Source organism: Osmerus mordax, chromosome 22 (genome assembly GCF_038355195.1).
Source record: "Osmerus mordax isolate fOsmMor3 chromosome 22, fOsmMor3.pri, whole genome shotgun sequence".
NCBI classification, from domain to species: domain Eukaryota; kingdom Metazoa; phylum Chordata; class Actinopteri; order Osmeriformes; family Osmeridae; genus Osmerus; species Osmerus mordax.
In genome coordinates, this window is record NC_090071.1 from 5,176,675 (window position 1) to 5,191,474 (window position 14,800).

Sequence of the window (14,800 nt, forward strand, 5' to 3'; positions counted from 1 at the left end):
TCTTTTCTTTTGTCCATTGCACTGCAGCGCTTCTGTTCCACCTCCCCATCCCTCGATCCCATTACTTTCCAGATCTTAAGTAAATAATCCCTTTGCCGTGAACTAGGGAGAGTAAAAATCTAAGACAGAGTTCAAACAAAGAAATCTCTACACGTATGTCTTCTGGTATGTCTTACTTTTGGTGCGGGAAGATGGACTTATTATCCTTGTATCATCAGTGCTTGAGGGTTGGACAGGAGGTTGTTTGCGGTTCTCACTAGGTGCCGTTAGTCGAGTTGGTGGTCGGGGGAGTCGGGGCTGGAGTCCTCCTCGTCCTCTATGGCGGTCGGGAGCGTGTCCCTCCGGGTGAACGTGGAGGCCAGCGTGACGCTGAGGCGGGGCTTGACGGACGCCAGCTCTGACAGCACGATGTTGTTGGAGCGGGTGACCAGCGTGGTCTTGTCCATGATCTCCCCGCTGTCCTTGGACACCACCGCGTCCAGGAAGTCGTACTTGTGCGACAGCTTGCCGCTCTCGAAGAGGTACTTGGCCAGGTGGGAGAACGCCACGTTGCCAAGAAACGAGGCCACCATGGATACCGTCTTGTACGGAAACTTCTGGACCACCACTTTCTCCACCAGCCCGGTCAAGTGGTGCACGCGTTCCTCGACGACCCAGCCTGGGTAGTAGATGAAGGGGGGAAGCCGGAGGTAGGGCTCGCCCCCACCGATACGCAGCACCATGCCGAACAAGTAGGCCGCCACCGAGCCGTAGGTGTTGGTGCCCTTGACAAAGAGCACGCTGAGCAGCTGGGGGAAGATGATGACGTAGACCAGGTCGGAGCTCAGGTACCACAGGCCGTACACTGTCCCCGTCAGCAGCGCCATGACGGTGGCCAGCCCGCCAAACACGAAGATGGTGATCCTCATGACCCACACAATCTCGGTGTCTGAGGCCTGGAGAAAACACAACATTGAAGGCATGTTAACTACGTACAGAGCACAAAAAGCCTAAACACACAGAGAAACAAAGAAGAAAACACATTCAGTTGGGTTACAAAGTTACCCCTTACCGATTGACGGAAAGCCATCTGGTAAATGTTCCGGGCGAACATGGAGCTAGCTGATAAAATGGAGGAGTCGGCTGATGACATCACGGCAGCCGACACTGCCCCCAGACCAAAGAAGGACACAAATGGTGGGCAGAGGTGCTGAAGCACTATGGGTAGTATCATGTCAGCCTCGTCTTTCTCTTTGGGAGACACAGGGCCGTAGGATGTTTGGTTCCAGTCTAAAGAATGAGAAGTCGAAGGGTCCCAAAGTTATGAAACACATCCATTGTTGTAGCTGTATTAGTGTGAAAAGATTTTCTACACGTGTTTTAAACCACAGTCAGCATTTCCATGACCTTTCCCACATCCTAACGTGTAAACACAATTTCAGAATATGAATGATTATCTTTATTATCCATCACGACCGGCTGAAACAGGCTGATTCTCTCTCGTCTTTTCTTCTGTGAGTAAACTTGTGTTCAGCAGATTATTCGCAGCTACTTTGATGCTTGGAAACCTGGAGAGGAGTCCTAATTTGGTCCCCTGCTTCCCTCAGATGTAATATTTACAGAGGACTCGTCGTTAAACGGAGCCCTCTTCCATAATGGATGAAGGGGACCAGCTGCTCTTATTGACAGTTCTGCCAGAGATCTGAGGGGAAACACTCTGCACCCTGGGGTGCCCCCCCCCCCTCCTGGACAACCCTGACTCACTACTGTGCGTGTGTGACTGAGTGCTCACATACGTGTGCTCTCACCTGTGGAGGCCCCTATAGCCCCTATGAGAACGGAGGGGACGGCCATTACGAGGCAGCCGAAGGCGGCCAGGAAGGAGAGCACCTGGGCGTAGGTAGCTGAAGAGGCAGAAAGAACCCGTTGAAAATACACCTGCCAGGGAATCCCCCCTAACATCTAGGAACAGAAACGGCCATATAAATACAGACACCACGCATACACACACACTGAGCAGCAAAAGCACACACATCAAACTATATAACATCTGCTTGGCGTCAAAATATTCGTTTTGGCAACAAGTAAGAACGTATGCTAACATAGGCACAGCACCACAAAGCATGGAAGAGGAAACTAGCTGACATTGTTTATCTCATATGCTTGTCATTAAAGACAAGGATTGTTACAGATAGGGAAATACATTACGTAAGATGGACACGTAAGACGCTAGACCAGATGCTAGTAGTGTGAGCATTTGTGTTTGTGTGTGTATTCACCAGCAGGCAGAAGTTGTCCACCCAGACCCAGGTGTCCTCTTTAGCCACACTGCCTCTCCATGGTGCTTGGTAGATCTGTGTCACCGCAGTGATGCCAATGTCGGACACCGCAGGATTGGTCAGGGCGAACGGAACACTAATCCACTGGATCGAAGAGACAGACAGAGGCACTTAGGGAGGTGTAGCACAGGACACAAAGTCCAAAAAACAAAGGTACCTAGCATTCAGCTAGTAATGTATGATAAAAATATCTATGGGAAAACCTATAAAATCATAATATATTTTAGAAACACGTGAAAACTGTCTATATCTTAGATTCTCATTGCTGTTACCACTGTCATGACAGTGAACAGGGGGAAGAGGCGGCAGCTTGAATGATGGGTGTTTGGCCTCTTGTCCTGGTGACTCACCAGACCCAGGAAGATACAGAAGAGCTGCACCACGTCAGTGTAGGCCACCGAGTACAGCCCCCCCACCAGGGTGTAGAAGATGGCGATGAGGGCGGAGATCACCACTGACATCTTAATGTTGATGTCGACGATGACGCTCAAGGTGGCTCCTGAAGGTCGAATGTGACGACGGAGAGAAAGAGGGGGGGAGCAAGAGAGAATGAGAGAGAAAGAGAGAGTGAGAAATACAGAGGTAGAGTATTTGGTTTGGCTACAGCCTTTGCTAATTTTGGAACAATATTAATATTTGTGATCCTGCCCTCTAATTAGTTCACAACTAATGAAATCCAGTTCAATGTCACCATCTTTAACTTACCCAGAGCGGACAGGATGGCTGCCGACCAGAATATCTCTCCCATCAGTGCCGGTATGAAAAGCAGCCCCCCCATTCTCTTTCCATAAATCTGCTGAAAGGGGTCAAGCATGGTGACATATCCTCTGGAACGCATGGGCTTGGCGAAAAACAGGCCACCTGTGCACAACAAAGCCTGTTTTAGTCGGGCATTAGAAGTTGAATTGGAATGTTATAGGGTGTACATAATTCGAAATATCCCATACCTACGACTAGACTCAGGGCGTATCCAAAAGGGGCTTGTGCCCATGCCAAGCCATAACCTGGCAGATATACGTATTCAGCGGTGCCATTGATGTAACCCCCTCCTACCCAGGTCGCTAAAAAGACACAGAACAAGTCACACAATGGTCGACGGAAGAGCATCCAAAAAAAGATTAAGAATATAAATAAACACTATAAAAATATGTTTTACTTTAAACAGTGTCGTGACAGTGGGAGAAAATGTTCCTCATAATTTGATTAACGAGGAAATGTACAGGACACTTCATATAGACTAGGTCCACAATAATAACGACAAAATAACTCGTTTTAAATATTTAAATGTCAAAGTAACTGACTCAAAACCACACTCACCAGTCATGGTAAATCCGCCAACAAACAATCCGATGTCCCGGCCGCCAACCATGATAGTTTCACTCCGGTCAGTCCCCTCCGCCTCCCCTGAGTGTTTGTTCTTCCATGCCGCCCAGATTCCCACAACGAGAATAAGTAGATAAAAGATAGCGATGGCTACCAGTCCCTCAACATGGATGGTCATTGTCGCTCCAACTGAGCCTGTGGTCTTCGTTAGGAACGAGATGGCATTGAGACCTGTTGGGCACATTGAAAAGTGGCATTAGAAAATGATCAAACGTATTACTTATAATAGTTTAAGTATTTTATTAGTTTGGCCCTGTTTTGCTTTCAGAACGTCTACCCAGATAAACAGACAAAGAAAATGCTTCCTGACAAGATATCTGACATAATTGTCAATGGTTCTCCTAGCAAATATCCTACCACTCATTTTTTCCTGCAGTTATACGCCATACAAATGTTTTACGGTTTGTTTTCTTACATTATTGGATGTGCGTAAAAGGGAATTTACGCGCATCTGTATAACTGAGTTTAAAATAGTTGTTTACACATTCTTTACTTATTTACTCATGGATAAGTTATGAATATTATAAAAACAAAATGGGCTGTATTGCAAATAACAAATTGCGCTCATAAAGATAAAAATGACCTTCTCAGAAACTGGTAATGTATCTTTAACATTAACTGGCTATATTTACTATTTCATCTAGTAAAACTATTTTAATTAATTATTTTTCTAGACAAATAATATTTTTACCAGCAGTTAATGGTGAAACAAACTCCATATATTCATAAAACGACTTACTTGGCTTATTAGACTCATGTACTGGGCACTTGAGGCGGTAGTTCCTTTACAATGTGGTACTGGTCTCCAACAGAGAAGAACGCGCGCGCTATCCTCCTTTGGGGCAAAGCAGTCATCAACCAGAGCTTAAACTGTGCATGGTTTCCCCCCGTGACTTATAAAGGAGATTGGAGTTGTCGTCAGACGTCCTATGTGCGCGCACGTCAGAGAAAATCTGAACGTCCTATTCATGAGTATTCGATATGGTTTTGAATAAAGAAGCATCATGGGAGAATACGCTGGTCTTTGAGTGTGTTTGTGAGAATGCGCACGGGGGACAGGGTGCATATTCAGTCTCCATACTATAGAAGTATTTCTCCAGAGGACAAATTCAGTCGCTGTCCACTGTTCTGATCTCACACTTCTCATAAAGGGTCATCAAGAAAGGCTATTCTTCAGATGTGTGTACATTTAAACTAAGTGGATTTCCAGGACCTTTTTCACGACGCGCCAATCAAATTACTGCCTTTAAATCAGTCCTGTTCAGGTCATAAAAAGACTGTCCGTCTTTCAGATAAAAATATAAGATATAAGTAATCTCCAGAGACCTATCAAACTTTTAAGAAAGTTTCAAGCGTACGCTTTCAACTCTAGTTGGAGAGTTGCGCGCTGTGTGTCTATTTAATGGACCACTATATTCCGAGAAGATACAGGTTGGATGTGGTGGAGTCGCCTAATTAGCTTTGACATGTCTGACAGGCAGCAGCTTTACCATCTCCAATTAAGTTAGGCCCAAAACTGCAGCGAGCTGTATTCTAAATTACGCTCCCCTATAGACGAAGCTGGCCCGACCCATTTCATTCAGAACCTCAGTGACATTGGCTTCTAAGTCCTTTTCAATGAATTCCAACATTAAGGAGGACTTACGATTATCAACAGACGATCAGGAGCAGGAAGACCGGCTTGCTCTTTTAAAACGTTGCCCTGATTAGTCTCCTATACAGTCTAGCACAAACATGCCAACCAAAGATTCAATAGTCTTAGAAAGTCGACCACATCATCGCGATAAAAACGACCCGCTCTAATACTGTGGCGATGTAATTGCGTGACAGGCCAGGCAGAGGGTTTGCTGCTAGGATAGTCTCGAAGACTGACAGCTGTAAGGGGTGTGGCTCAAGGAACTTCTCTGCTTGCTTGTCCCGTCTTTCTGGGCGTCAAACTGACAGCGCAACCCATGAAAATAGAGGTAAGTATGACGACTTGCAACAGCTCACCAGGACGAAGTGGAGAGACTTGCTGCCAAACAGAATGCAATGTTTCAAGGTAGGTCTAATTTAAAGGAAGCCTCTGAAAAACATAATCATATTTACTTGTAATGATTTGTAGGTTTATGATCCTGTTATGGGTTATCATTAAAACTTCAACCAGAAACCTGACAGTGATCAAGTGGCCGTTCAGTTAGTTCAGCACCAAGGACAGCGACCACGAACGCCATAACGGAGACAGATACTGTATGCTAACGCCTCCTAGAGTTAAAATGTGGAACTACGGTGGGGCTGCTGGTTGAGTTCTAATTAAGTCACCGGCAGATGGCTCGCACGCCCTCCAAGCTGCCCACGAAGCTGAACCACAACGAAGTGCCTGCTAGTGGTCGCAATCACAAACACCCAAAAACTGTTAATGAAATCATGTGAACGAAACCGGTGTCGCCGTTAAGGAGCAGCTGTCCATGGCACAGTAAACAGCCTGCTGAGCAGAGTACGGGGTGGATATGGGAAAAGCAGTTGTGACTTCAAATGATGACCATATTAATTAATCATACTCATTTATTTTGCCCAAGCACGTATACGTTGCAATGTGTACATTATCAACAACATTTGAATACAAATTCTCTACAGCATATGTAGCCTTAATAGTACACACTATACAATAACTGTGGATGCTTTGAATACTACAAACAATCCAGACACTTCCTTATCACCTTTACTTTACAATGAAGAATTGGAAAGTACTGAGACTTTCCATCAAAACTTGATATCACCTGAGCACCAGAATATACTGTGCCTTGAAGAGAACAGTTTTATATTCAATTATACAATCATAAAACAGAATGGATGAATTTTAATACAAAAACCTTCTTTAACCCACAAGAAAATACCTGCTATTGTAAAAATCAAGCATCATATCATAAATGCAGGTTACAATCAGACTGGTACATTTGGGATGACACTGGAGATGACATACTAGCATTGCTTGGTCCAACTGTATTAATGAAAAGTCCTAAACATAATGTTACTTCACATGTGAACTACAGGGAGGCATGTATGGCCTTCCATTAGCAATATAATGATTTGAAATGAAAACCAGCATATTTGTCTCACCTGATTGGTAATAGATAAGGCATCATATCTATCAGTTAGTTTTCAGGACTAACATGAGAACTAACATGAACCTGTTTATATATATATATACCTATATCTGATACCTCTATATACATCTCACCAGACACTTTATTATACAATTATTTAGTAGTTATTGCGAAAAGATCAACTGAAAGCATATCATTCATATTGAATGTTCTGTCATTTTTGGAGGTAAACTTTTTCCCCTCCAAAAAACAAACTGCCAAGTATTAAGACAGAATATCTTCTGTAGCTGCAGAAGTCACACCCTAGCACCTCCTTCTACATCTGCTCACCTAACGAGGTGTTCCTAACAGCTGCTTCTAAGGCCAGCTTCACAAACACTGCTGATGGAAAATGGGGAAGTGTCTGTCTGGCTTCAACGTGTGGGTTTGAAGAGAGAGATGGCAAGCGTGTGTGTATGGGAAGTGGGGTGAGGGTTTCCGCTGTGGTGGGACTTCGCCGTTGTGGTGGTTACCGTGTCTAGGGCGCTGGTGTTTCCCCCAGGAGGTCCTCTATGCCCTCATGTTCTCATCGTTCTGATCTGATCTGGAAACAACAATAATAACAACAACAACAACAACAACAATAAGAAATCTAACTGAGCAGGATAGTTTAGGGTTCAGGACGATGTGTAGTCAGCGGCACTTTGAATATGGACTCATTTTAATTTGTTCGACCGATGACAGGGGAAACGTTGCTGTATGTAGAACCAAAATGCTGAATGTACTTGTCTAGTTCTGAAATTAACTGAATACATAAAAAATGCACAAGAGCAACAAGTAACAATTCCTGATTTAATGTCACATCAGCACTGTTGACTGGCACTAACATGGCACCTTTCTAGGAGGGTTTTAGTTCGTTAGCTCTGGAGGATAAACGTCAAAGATGCCTAAGGATGATAAGTAAAAGTGATTTAGGGACACATTTAAGGTGCAGGAAAAGGTAATACATTAACTGCAAATATTGTATAATGTTTTAGGTACAACAACAATGAAACTTAAAAGGAGCAGTCGTAAACCCAAAACACTAAAAGGAGAAGGGACCTTCTACCATATTCCACTGCTACAAACTCATTAAAGGGTTCAATTACCACAGAACACAACTGGAAGATCTTACAAAAAATACTCACAGTGAAATTTGCTCTAAAGATGAAGTCAAACCAGAAAATAAAAGCAGGAAAGGAAAAGAATTGTGATGGGAAATGATAGAGAAAGTGTATTTCTACAGTGAATCAGTATTTCAATATATCCCAGGATTGAGTGAGTGTCTTCAATAAGATAAATGTGAATGTAAGTGAGAAGGGTACCAAATGGTACCTTGTAGCCAGTCCACTCCTTCTTGTAAACCCTCTCCTTTGACAGCATCGCTGGCGCTGAAACAGACACAAAGCAAAGGTCATATCAGTGATTCCTCAATGACAGGAAATCCTGTTCTGTTGGGTGAACTATACTGTGTGTGTGTGTGTCCCTACCAGATGTGCCAGGGTTTGTCTTTGATGTTTTCCAGACACAGTAGCTGGGAGACTTTGACTGAAGACAGGGCATCTCGAACATCCATCTTGTTGGCAAAGAACAGGATGGGTATCCGTCTGTGCTTTATGTCTGCATGCAATCGAACAGAGTTAATGCAATGCACGGCCAGGAATTGAACAGGCAACCTTCTGATTAATAGCCTAAGTCCCCAACCGCTCAGACATCTGACTCCTTCTTCAATGGTTCAAAAATCAATGGTTGGACAACAACAAACCTGCATGGTTAAAGAGTGTATCCAACTCTTCTTTGGCCACCACCATTCTCAACTTGTCACTGCTGTCGATGACAAATATGATGGCTTGACCCTCCCTTGGGGGGGGGGGGGGGGGGGGACGGGACAACAAGACAAGTCAGAAGGATTCCCTGGAGAACGGTCATGGGATTCATTCAAATTCCGAGTGGAGAACTACTCACTTGTAGTAGTGCTCCCACAGGTTCCTGTATCTGCCTTGGCCTGACATGTCAAACACTGTGAAGGAGAGACTGGAGAGAAGAAAGCAATGTGTCTGCTATTTAACGGACAGTTGTAGGCCTACATCTTCAATTAATGACATTTCAAATGAGACTAACAATACAGACAGCCAGGGCATGCATTTTATCATTGGGTATTAGACCACTGGGAATAAAAACTTTGCTGCTGCAATGCTCAACCACAATATCAAACTAACACTAAAATGTCTCAGAAATTACCTTGAAGTCTTGAACTTCTCTATACTGAAGCCAATGGTTGGGACAATGTCTTGTGCCTGGGCCTGCATGACAAAACCAGCGAGTAGTCATAAATCGACTTGTCACAACGGCACAGCTAGGTAGTTTATATAAGTTTGCAAAGCTGAGTATGGAGGACTTACATTGGATGGTTTGAGTTGATTGATGATGGTTGTTTTCCCACTGTTGTCCAGTCCCAGACACAACACGTTCACCTCCTTCTTCTTTAAACCGAGCCATCCCGCTAGTTTGTCAAACAGTCCCATTGGCAGGTTTATTCCAGATCAACTGGTGACAGCAGAAAACAGACCTCAAAATATAACGAGCGAATGGTAAATATCTAGCTAAAGTGGTGTTCTATACTTGAAAGCCCTGCAGATGACTGCTCTGCAAACGTAGCTTGAGGCTAACGTGCAGGGGAACGATAATCCGCTTCTAGTTTATGCTACAGCTATATTGGCTTGCAAATTGTAGCTAACGAGCTACAGTATCAACCAGCAATGTAATCACACTAAATAAACAAATCGACTGACTTTACAAATTATTGTGTACATTTCCAACTAAGCCCTTTACTACTAGTAGCTAGCCATACAACGTCCCTCAAACGACGTACATACATTCAGAACATAGCTAGACTAGCTAGCAGATACAGCAGCTAAACTACCTGTGCTGGTTAGCCGCTAGTAGCTACAGTACAGAGGCTAAGTTAGGTACAGTACTTTAGCGAGCACTAGCTTGTATTAGCAAAGGTTGGCAATTAAGCAGGATCTACCCCTTGTTTAAAATCCTTGTACCCGAAAATAATGGCCAAAGTCGCGTTCCAAAATGCTGCTTCGACAAAATGAAAGAGCACGATATCGAAATGTGTCAGCCCGACGACAAGTTTTTATTCATTTTGTCAGTCTGACTGTGAGTTGTAAAGCCAAACATAGAGGACTATTTACACCGAGTTGCCAGGAGACGACGACGACGACGACTTTTAGCTCAAGGACACCACCTAGTGGACTAAATCACGGTTTCTACTAACAAAAATAAACATTACTTTGATCAAGACAATCAAGATGCATTTCAAAGAAAATAAATAAATCAAGACACATTTCAATTGGCAGTTTCTTTAATAAATAAACATTCAGCCTATGTTGCAATCCAGATCATAGTCCTAATAAATTATACAAAAATAAACTACAACATCAAAAAATTAAAGATAATTCATTCAGTGTGCTACTCTATTTCTCATAGTGCTCAGTGTCTGGAAGGGGCTGTGCCCCACTTTGCCCTGAGCATCTGTTGTACAGATCCACCTGTTGAGAGTCCTCTATGTCCAAAAAATATGTTCATCATTGTTCAAGTGAGAGGAATGAATGAGGCTGTTTATTTGTGAGAGGGATTGTGTGTGTGTGTGTGTGTGTGTGTCTGTGTGTGTGCCTTGCAACTCTGGCATGTCTGCTTTCCAGAGACCCATCCTTACCCGGTGTCTTAACCCATGATCAATGAAGTATTTGTAGTATTGGCTGCCATCCACTTACATCCCTTCTACACCACGCTTGACAACTTGAAGCTCAGTGCACTGCAATGCAAACATGGGTTTGAGACAATGTTCTCATAGCGAAAACCGTTGAAAGCTGAAACAAATTAAGAAATAGTTTTATTGTCCCTTTTTCTCAGACATTGAGCACAGCTTGGTGATGATTGCTTTGTTCTCCAATAACACAAACTGACCACTTCCTCTACCCTAGCTAGACACGGTCCACTATCAAACCCAACAGTACAATATGCACCTATCTAAAAGCAAGTGGTTGTACTGGAACAAAATAGGTAGTTCAGATGTCTTGTTTATATACAGTGTGCCTGAGGTGGTTTTGAGTTGACTAGCTGATCACTCTTAGTCCCGGGGAGAGATCTGCATACTGAGGAGAAATTAGGTTGTTGACTGACATTTGTAACTGAGGACATGTTAATAAAACTCGGCAAAAAACATGACCGTCACACAAATACTGCATATTATCAAGTTTGATGGGTTACATATAGCCTACAATTCAAAAAATCGGATGACATTCAGTTGTCTTCAATTCAGAACATCTCTTATTTTACAATTGAACCGCATTTCCAGTTAACAACTTGAAATGAACAAGAACGTCTTTAAATCTAAAGTATAATCCCATAAATCCACGGTTGCAGTCTGGAGTCCATGTTATCTCAATTGACTTGAATATAACGAATGACACCAGCCAGTGTGTCAGGGTTCATTGCACAGTATGGTTCCTGTTCAACACACCACAGACAGTATACATTTAAACTATCGTTCCAGACAGTAATTGGTGTAATTTCCCTAAAAGAATCCCAATCCCTCCAAGACCAAAACTAACAAATCCGTTCCCACAAAAGTCTATGGGGCCAGGTTTTAAAAGGTCTTGAGTCAGTTAGGCAGCAAGTTGAAATTGAACACACAGAGGGGGCGGGGGGGGGGGGGGGGATCATATTGCAGCTGCAAACCATGAGGAGGGTGAGGTGTGCTTGAATGGGCAGAGAGAGTAAGAGCACGGTTGGGCTCTGATGGTGTGTGTTGTGGCCTTAGCCTGTTGGTGTGGGGGGCTCAGACATGGAAGCCACTCTGCTGGACGTGGAGGAACTGCAGTCGCAGGGTCTGGATGCTGCTCACTATCCTCCTCTGGTGGCCGATGAGAGACACGCCGATACGCCGAACGTCACTGAGACAGAGGAGGAGGGAGGAGGAGGAGGAGGAGGAGAAGGAGGAAGAGGGAGGAGGAGGAGAAGGAGGAAGAGGGAGGAGGAGGAGGAAGGAAGGAGGAGGAAGAGGGAGGAGGAGGAGGAGGAGGAGGAAGTGGGAGGAGGAGGAGGAGGGGGGAGAAGGAAGAGGAGGAAGAGGAGGAGGAGGGGGGAGGAGGAGGAGGAGGGAGGAAGAGGAGGGAGGAGGAAGGAGATACATTTTTACAGTAAGTCGACACAGTACCTGCACTTCAACAATCTATATAAAACATTTGACTCTTGTCACAGAATTAATGAATAAGTATTTCACTATACAGTGTAAAAATACAGTACTATTTACAGAGTTTCAAAATCTGAACTTTTCAAGCATACGTTTGGGAATCTCCCAAACACACTCACTCTATACTCATGGTAGAGACAGAGTCCAGGGTCGTGTACCCTGCTGCCAGGAAGCTGTTCTTGTATTGGCTCATCTTTATGGAGTCCAGCCAATCACCAATGGAGATGAACAGTGGGTAGTCAGGCATGTCCTCTGGGGATTCTGGGAAACTAAATCGATAAATGCAAAAACATACAGGCATCAACACAAAAATAGTTGAGCACTTTGTCTGTTTGTCTGTCTGTGTGTGTGTGTATGTATGCTCCTACTGGTAGAAGCCGATGGTGTCTCTCTGGACGGGGGATTAACTCTTTTCAAACACTTGTCCATGTTCGTGCAGCACGATTGTAAGGCCTACCAGTAGGCCTTACAATCGAGGATTAACCCGCCGGTGACAGCAACCCAGGTTGCTCTTACGAGTTCTTGGATCAGGGTGCAAGCAGAAGTACATTTGTACTTCAATTGAGGGAAGCGGGAACGAGCTCCCGCTTCCCTACACAGGTTATCAGCAAGTGAAATTCTGACGAGGGAGCTAACCGTTGTGCCTGTTTTGACTATACGTGACTACCTGTAGCTATTTTTCGCAATGTAATTATTTTGCTGAATATGGGTATACATGAGTATTTTTGGCAATGCGACTTGGCTATTCAGACTATTTAAGATTTCATGTCTATTCATGTCTATATTCATGTTTTTTATTTATTTTTTTGACTTTGAAAACGCAAATCAAATGTTCTCCCCGCGTACCCCCTGAACCACTTTGCGTACCCCTGGGGTCCCAGTTTGGGAACCAATGCTCTAGAGCATGTAAGAGTGAGTGCTGGTACCTTCGGACATTCTCCACCAGAGGCAGCAGGCTGCTGGGGTTACGTATCAGCTTGTCCAGGAAGGACACCACATCTGTGAAGTGTGGCCTCTGGCCTCGCTCCTTCTGCCAGCAGTGCAGCATCAGCTGGTGCAGGGCCACAGGGCAGCCCATGGGCGCGGGCAGACGGTAGCCCTCCTCAATAGAGAGGATCACCTGTGGTCAGGGAGGGCAGGGCTGAGGAACATGTGACCGTCTCTGCAATTCCCCCGATGTGACCAATACATCCTGAAGCCGTCCCCAGATACATTGAGGGCTTTGTGTTGATGCTTCACGTTTAAGTGCTGTGTATTGTATGCAGGGGGGGGGGGGGTATGCACAGTATATCTCCCCAGCACTGACAGCTTCTCTTTATGGGATGAAACTGGCTTCACACTGATAAAAACATCAAATTGCTCCATTTGTGGAACAATGCTGCACATTTGACTATTAAATAACGTTTCATATCTGAGCTGCCGGTTGGATTCAGTACCACTATTTCAGCATGCGATAACCAATGACAATAAACAACAACCATAAACAGTAATAGATCATAAACTCTTGACTCACATCCTGATTGGACATCTCCCAGTAGGGCCTCTCCCCGTATGACATCACCTCCCACATGACAATTCCATAGCTCCAGGCGTCACTGGCGGACGAGAACTTCCTGTAGGCGATGGCCTCGGGGGCGGTCCAGCGGATAGGGATCTTACCCCCCTGGAAGGAAAAGAAATCCAACTAGATTAAAAGAATAAACCTAATTCCTTCTCTTTCTAATATTTCCATTTCCTCTGATGAAGCCCACAACTAAATACAACCTAGTGCACCTATGCTGATTCATTCCTGATGTCCTGCCCCCGTAGTTCCTGTGTAAAAAGGTTGGCCTAATCAACCAAGGATGTCGGTGAAACCTGGTTCAACCCTCATTGAAATACAGCTGCAGTCTAACACGAGGGTGAGTCTCTTATCCGAATGAAGGAGGTTGGGTGCCGCTGTTTCTACTGTAGTGGTGCAGGCTCCATCTAGTCACCGTGGTGGTGTAGGCAGCCTCAGGGTCATCCTCCAGGATCCTGGACAGGCCGAAGTCGGACACCTTGCACACCAGGGCCTCGTCCACCAGGATGTTGCGCGCGGCCAGGTCGCGGTGCACATAGCCCATGTCTGACAGGTAGGTCATGCCCGAGGCGATGCCACGGAGCATGCCCACCAGCTGGATCACAGTGAAGTGGCCGTCGTGTTTCTGTTAGGGGGGGGCAGGGGGGGGGGTAAGGCAAGGTGTCACACAGATATGGACAGAGACAACATCACGCACACACAGAGGGACACAAGAGAACATCGTTTAAGGACGCGGCCCTGAAATGAAAGCCGACATCCTCACGCCTTGACGCTGAACACGACATAGAGACATTGCATGTGTTAGGAAAGAAACAATGAGCGATTATAACGTGACGTACCATTTCTGTGACACAACGTGAGCAGCAACACCAGTGATATGGTGTACCATAGTGGTGTGTGTTGCTTACCCTCAGGAAGGAGTCCAAAGCTCCGTTCTCCATGAACTCCACCACGATCATCACTGGCCTGCCTGGGAGACAGGACAACGACGCTTCAGTGAGGAGGAATGTGTGTGAGCTCCTTGCATTTACATTTAGTCATTTAGCAGACACTCTTATCCAGAGCGACTTACAGTAAGTACAGGGACATTCCCCCGAGGCAAGTAGGGTGAAGTGCCGTCATTTTGCACGGCCGGGAATCGAACTGGCAACCTTCAGATTACGAGCCC

General features: G+C 44.9%; 3 protein-coding genes across 5 annotated transcripts in view; all 3 read right to left on the reverse strand.

The window, feature by feature from the left end:
* Nucleotides 1-266: 266 nt before the first annotated feature.
* Nucleotides 267-3,819, reverse strand: LOC136966161 (high-affinity choline transporter 1-like). The gene is made up of 8 exons (XM_067260581.1): nt 3,636-3,819; nt 3,266-3,379; nt 3,024-3,179; nt 2,669-2,817; nt 2,259-2,402; nt 1,788-1,941; nt 1,052-1,269; nt 267-935 (listed from the first exon to the last, which is right to left on the reverse strand). Exons 1-8 carry the CDS (start codon nt 3,817-3,819, stop codon nt 267-269), a joined length of 1,788 nt encoding a protein of 595 aa, XP_067116682.1.
* A 2,429-nt stretch (nt 3,820-6,248) lies between these two features.
* Nucleotides 6,249-9,982, reverse strand: arl6 (ADP-ribosylation factor-like 6). Of its 2 annotated transcripts, XM_067260485.1 has the most exons (9): nt 9,837-9,982; nt 9,208-9,352; nt 9,047-9,108; nt 8,771-8,839; nt 8,571-8,665; nt 8,296-8,425; nt 8,141-8,196; nt 6,892-7,370; nt 6,249-6,828 (listed from the first exon to the last, which is right to left on the reverse strand). In XM_067260485.1, the coding sequence occupies exons 2-8, from the start codon at nt 9,328-9,330 to the stop codon at nt 7,345-7,347; spliced, it is 561 nt and encodes a 186-aa protein (XP_067116586.1). In that variant the 5' UTR covers nt 9,331-9,352; nt 9,837-9,982; the 3' UTR covers nt 6,249-6,828; nt 6,892-7,344. The 2 variants fall into 2 exon arrangements, with proteins under 2 accessions (XP_067116586.1, XP_067116584.1); XM_067260483.1 differs by lacking the exons at nt 6,249-6,828; nt 6,892-7,370 and adding an exon at nt 7,620-7,713.
* Nucleotides 9,983-11,651: 1,669 nt separating this feature from the next.
* epha6 (eph receptor A6) overlaps nt 11,652-14,800 on the reverse strand; it is a 32,895-nt gene continuing 29,746 nt past the window's right edge. Inside the window, exons 14-19 of one of the 2 annotated variants that reach the window (XM_067260768.1) lie at nt 14,541-14,602; nt 14,048-14,257; nt 13,585-13,734; nt 12,998-13,191; nt 12,191-12,340; nt 11,652-11,772 (exon numbers count right to left, since the gene is read on the reverse strand). In XM_067260768.1, coding sequence (XP_067116869.1) covers nt 11,658-11,772; nt 12,191-12,340; nt 12,998-13,191; nt 13,585-13,734; nt 14,048-14,257; nt 14,541-14,602 — 881 coding nt within the window. In that variant the 3' untranslated portion in view covers nt 11,652-11,657. Of the gene's footprint in view, nt 11,773-12,190; nt 12,341-12,997; nt 13,192-13,584; nt 13,739-14,036; nt 14,258-14,540; nt 14,603-14,800 lie in introns of both variants that reach the window. The other variant, XM_067260769.1, reaches the window with a different exon arrangement.

Coding starts and splice junctions, on each gene's coding strand:
- LOC136966161 (XM_067260581.1), bottom strand. CDS start 3,819: ATGACCATCCATGTTGAGGGACTGGTAGCCATCGCTATCTTTTATCTA. Junction 3,380..3,635: donor TGGCGGATTTACCATGACTG/GTGAGTGTGGTT, acceptor GTGTCTTTTTAG/CGACCTGGGTAGGAGGGGGT. Junction 1,270..1,787: donor GGCTATAGGGGCCTCCACAG/GTGAGAGCACAC, acceptor CTCATTCTTTAG/ACTGGAACCAAACATCCTAC.
- arl6 (XM_067260483.1), bottom strand. CDS start 9,330: ATGGGACTGTTTGACAAACTAGCGGGATGGCTCGGTTTAAAGAAGAAG. Junction 8,666..8,770: donor CTGTGGGAGCACTACTACAA/GTGAGTAGTTCT, acceptor CCCCCCCCCAAG/GGAGGGTCAAGCCATCATAT. Junction 8,426..8,570: donor TACACTCTTTAACCATGCAG/GTTTGTTGTTGT, acceptor GATTGCATGCAG/ACATAAAGCACAGACGGATA.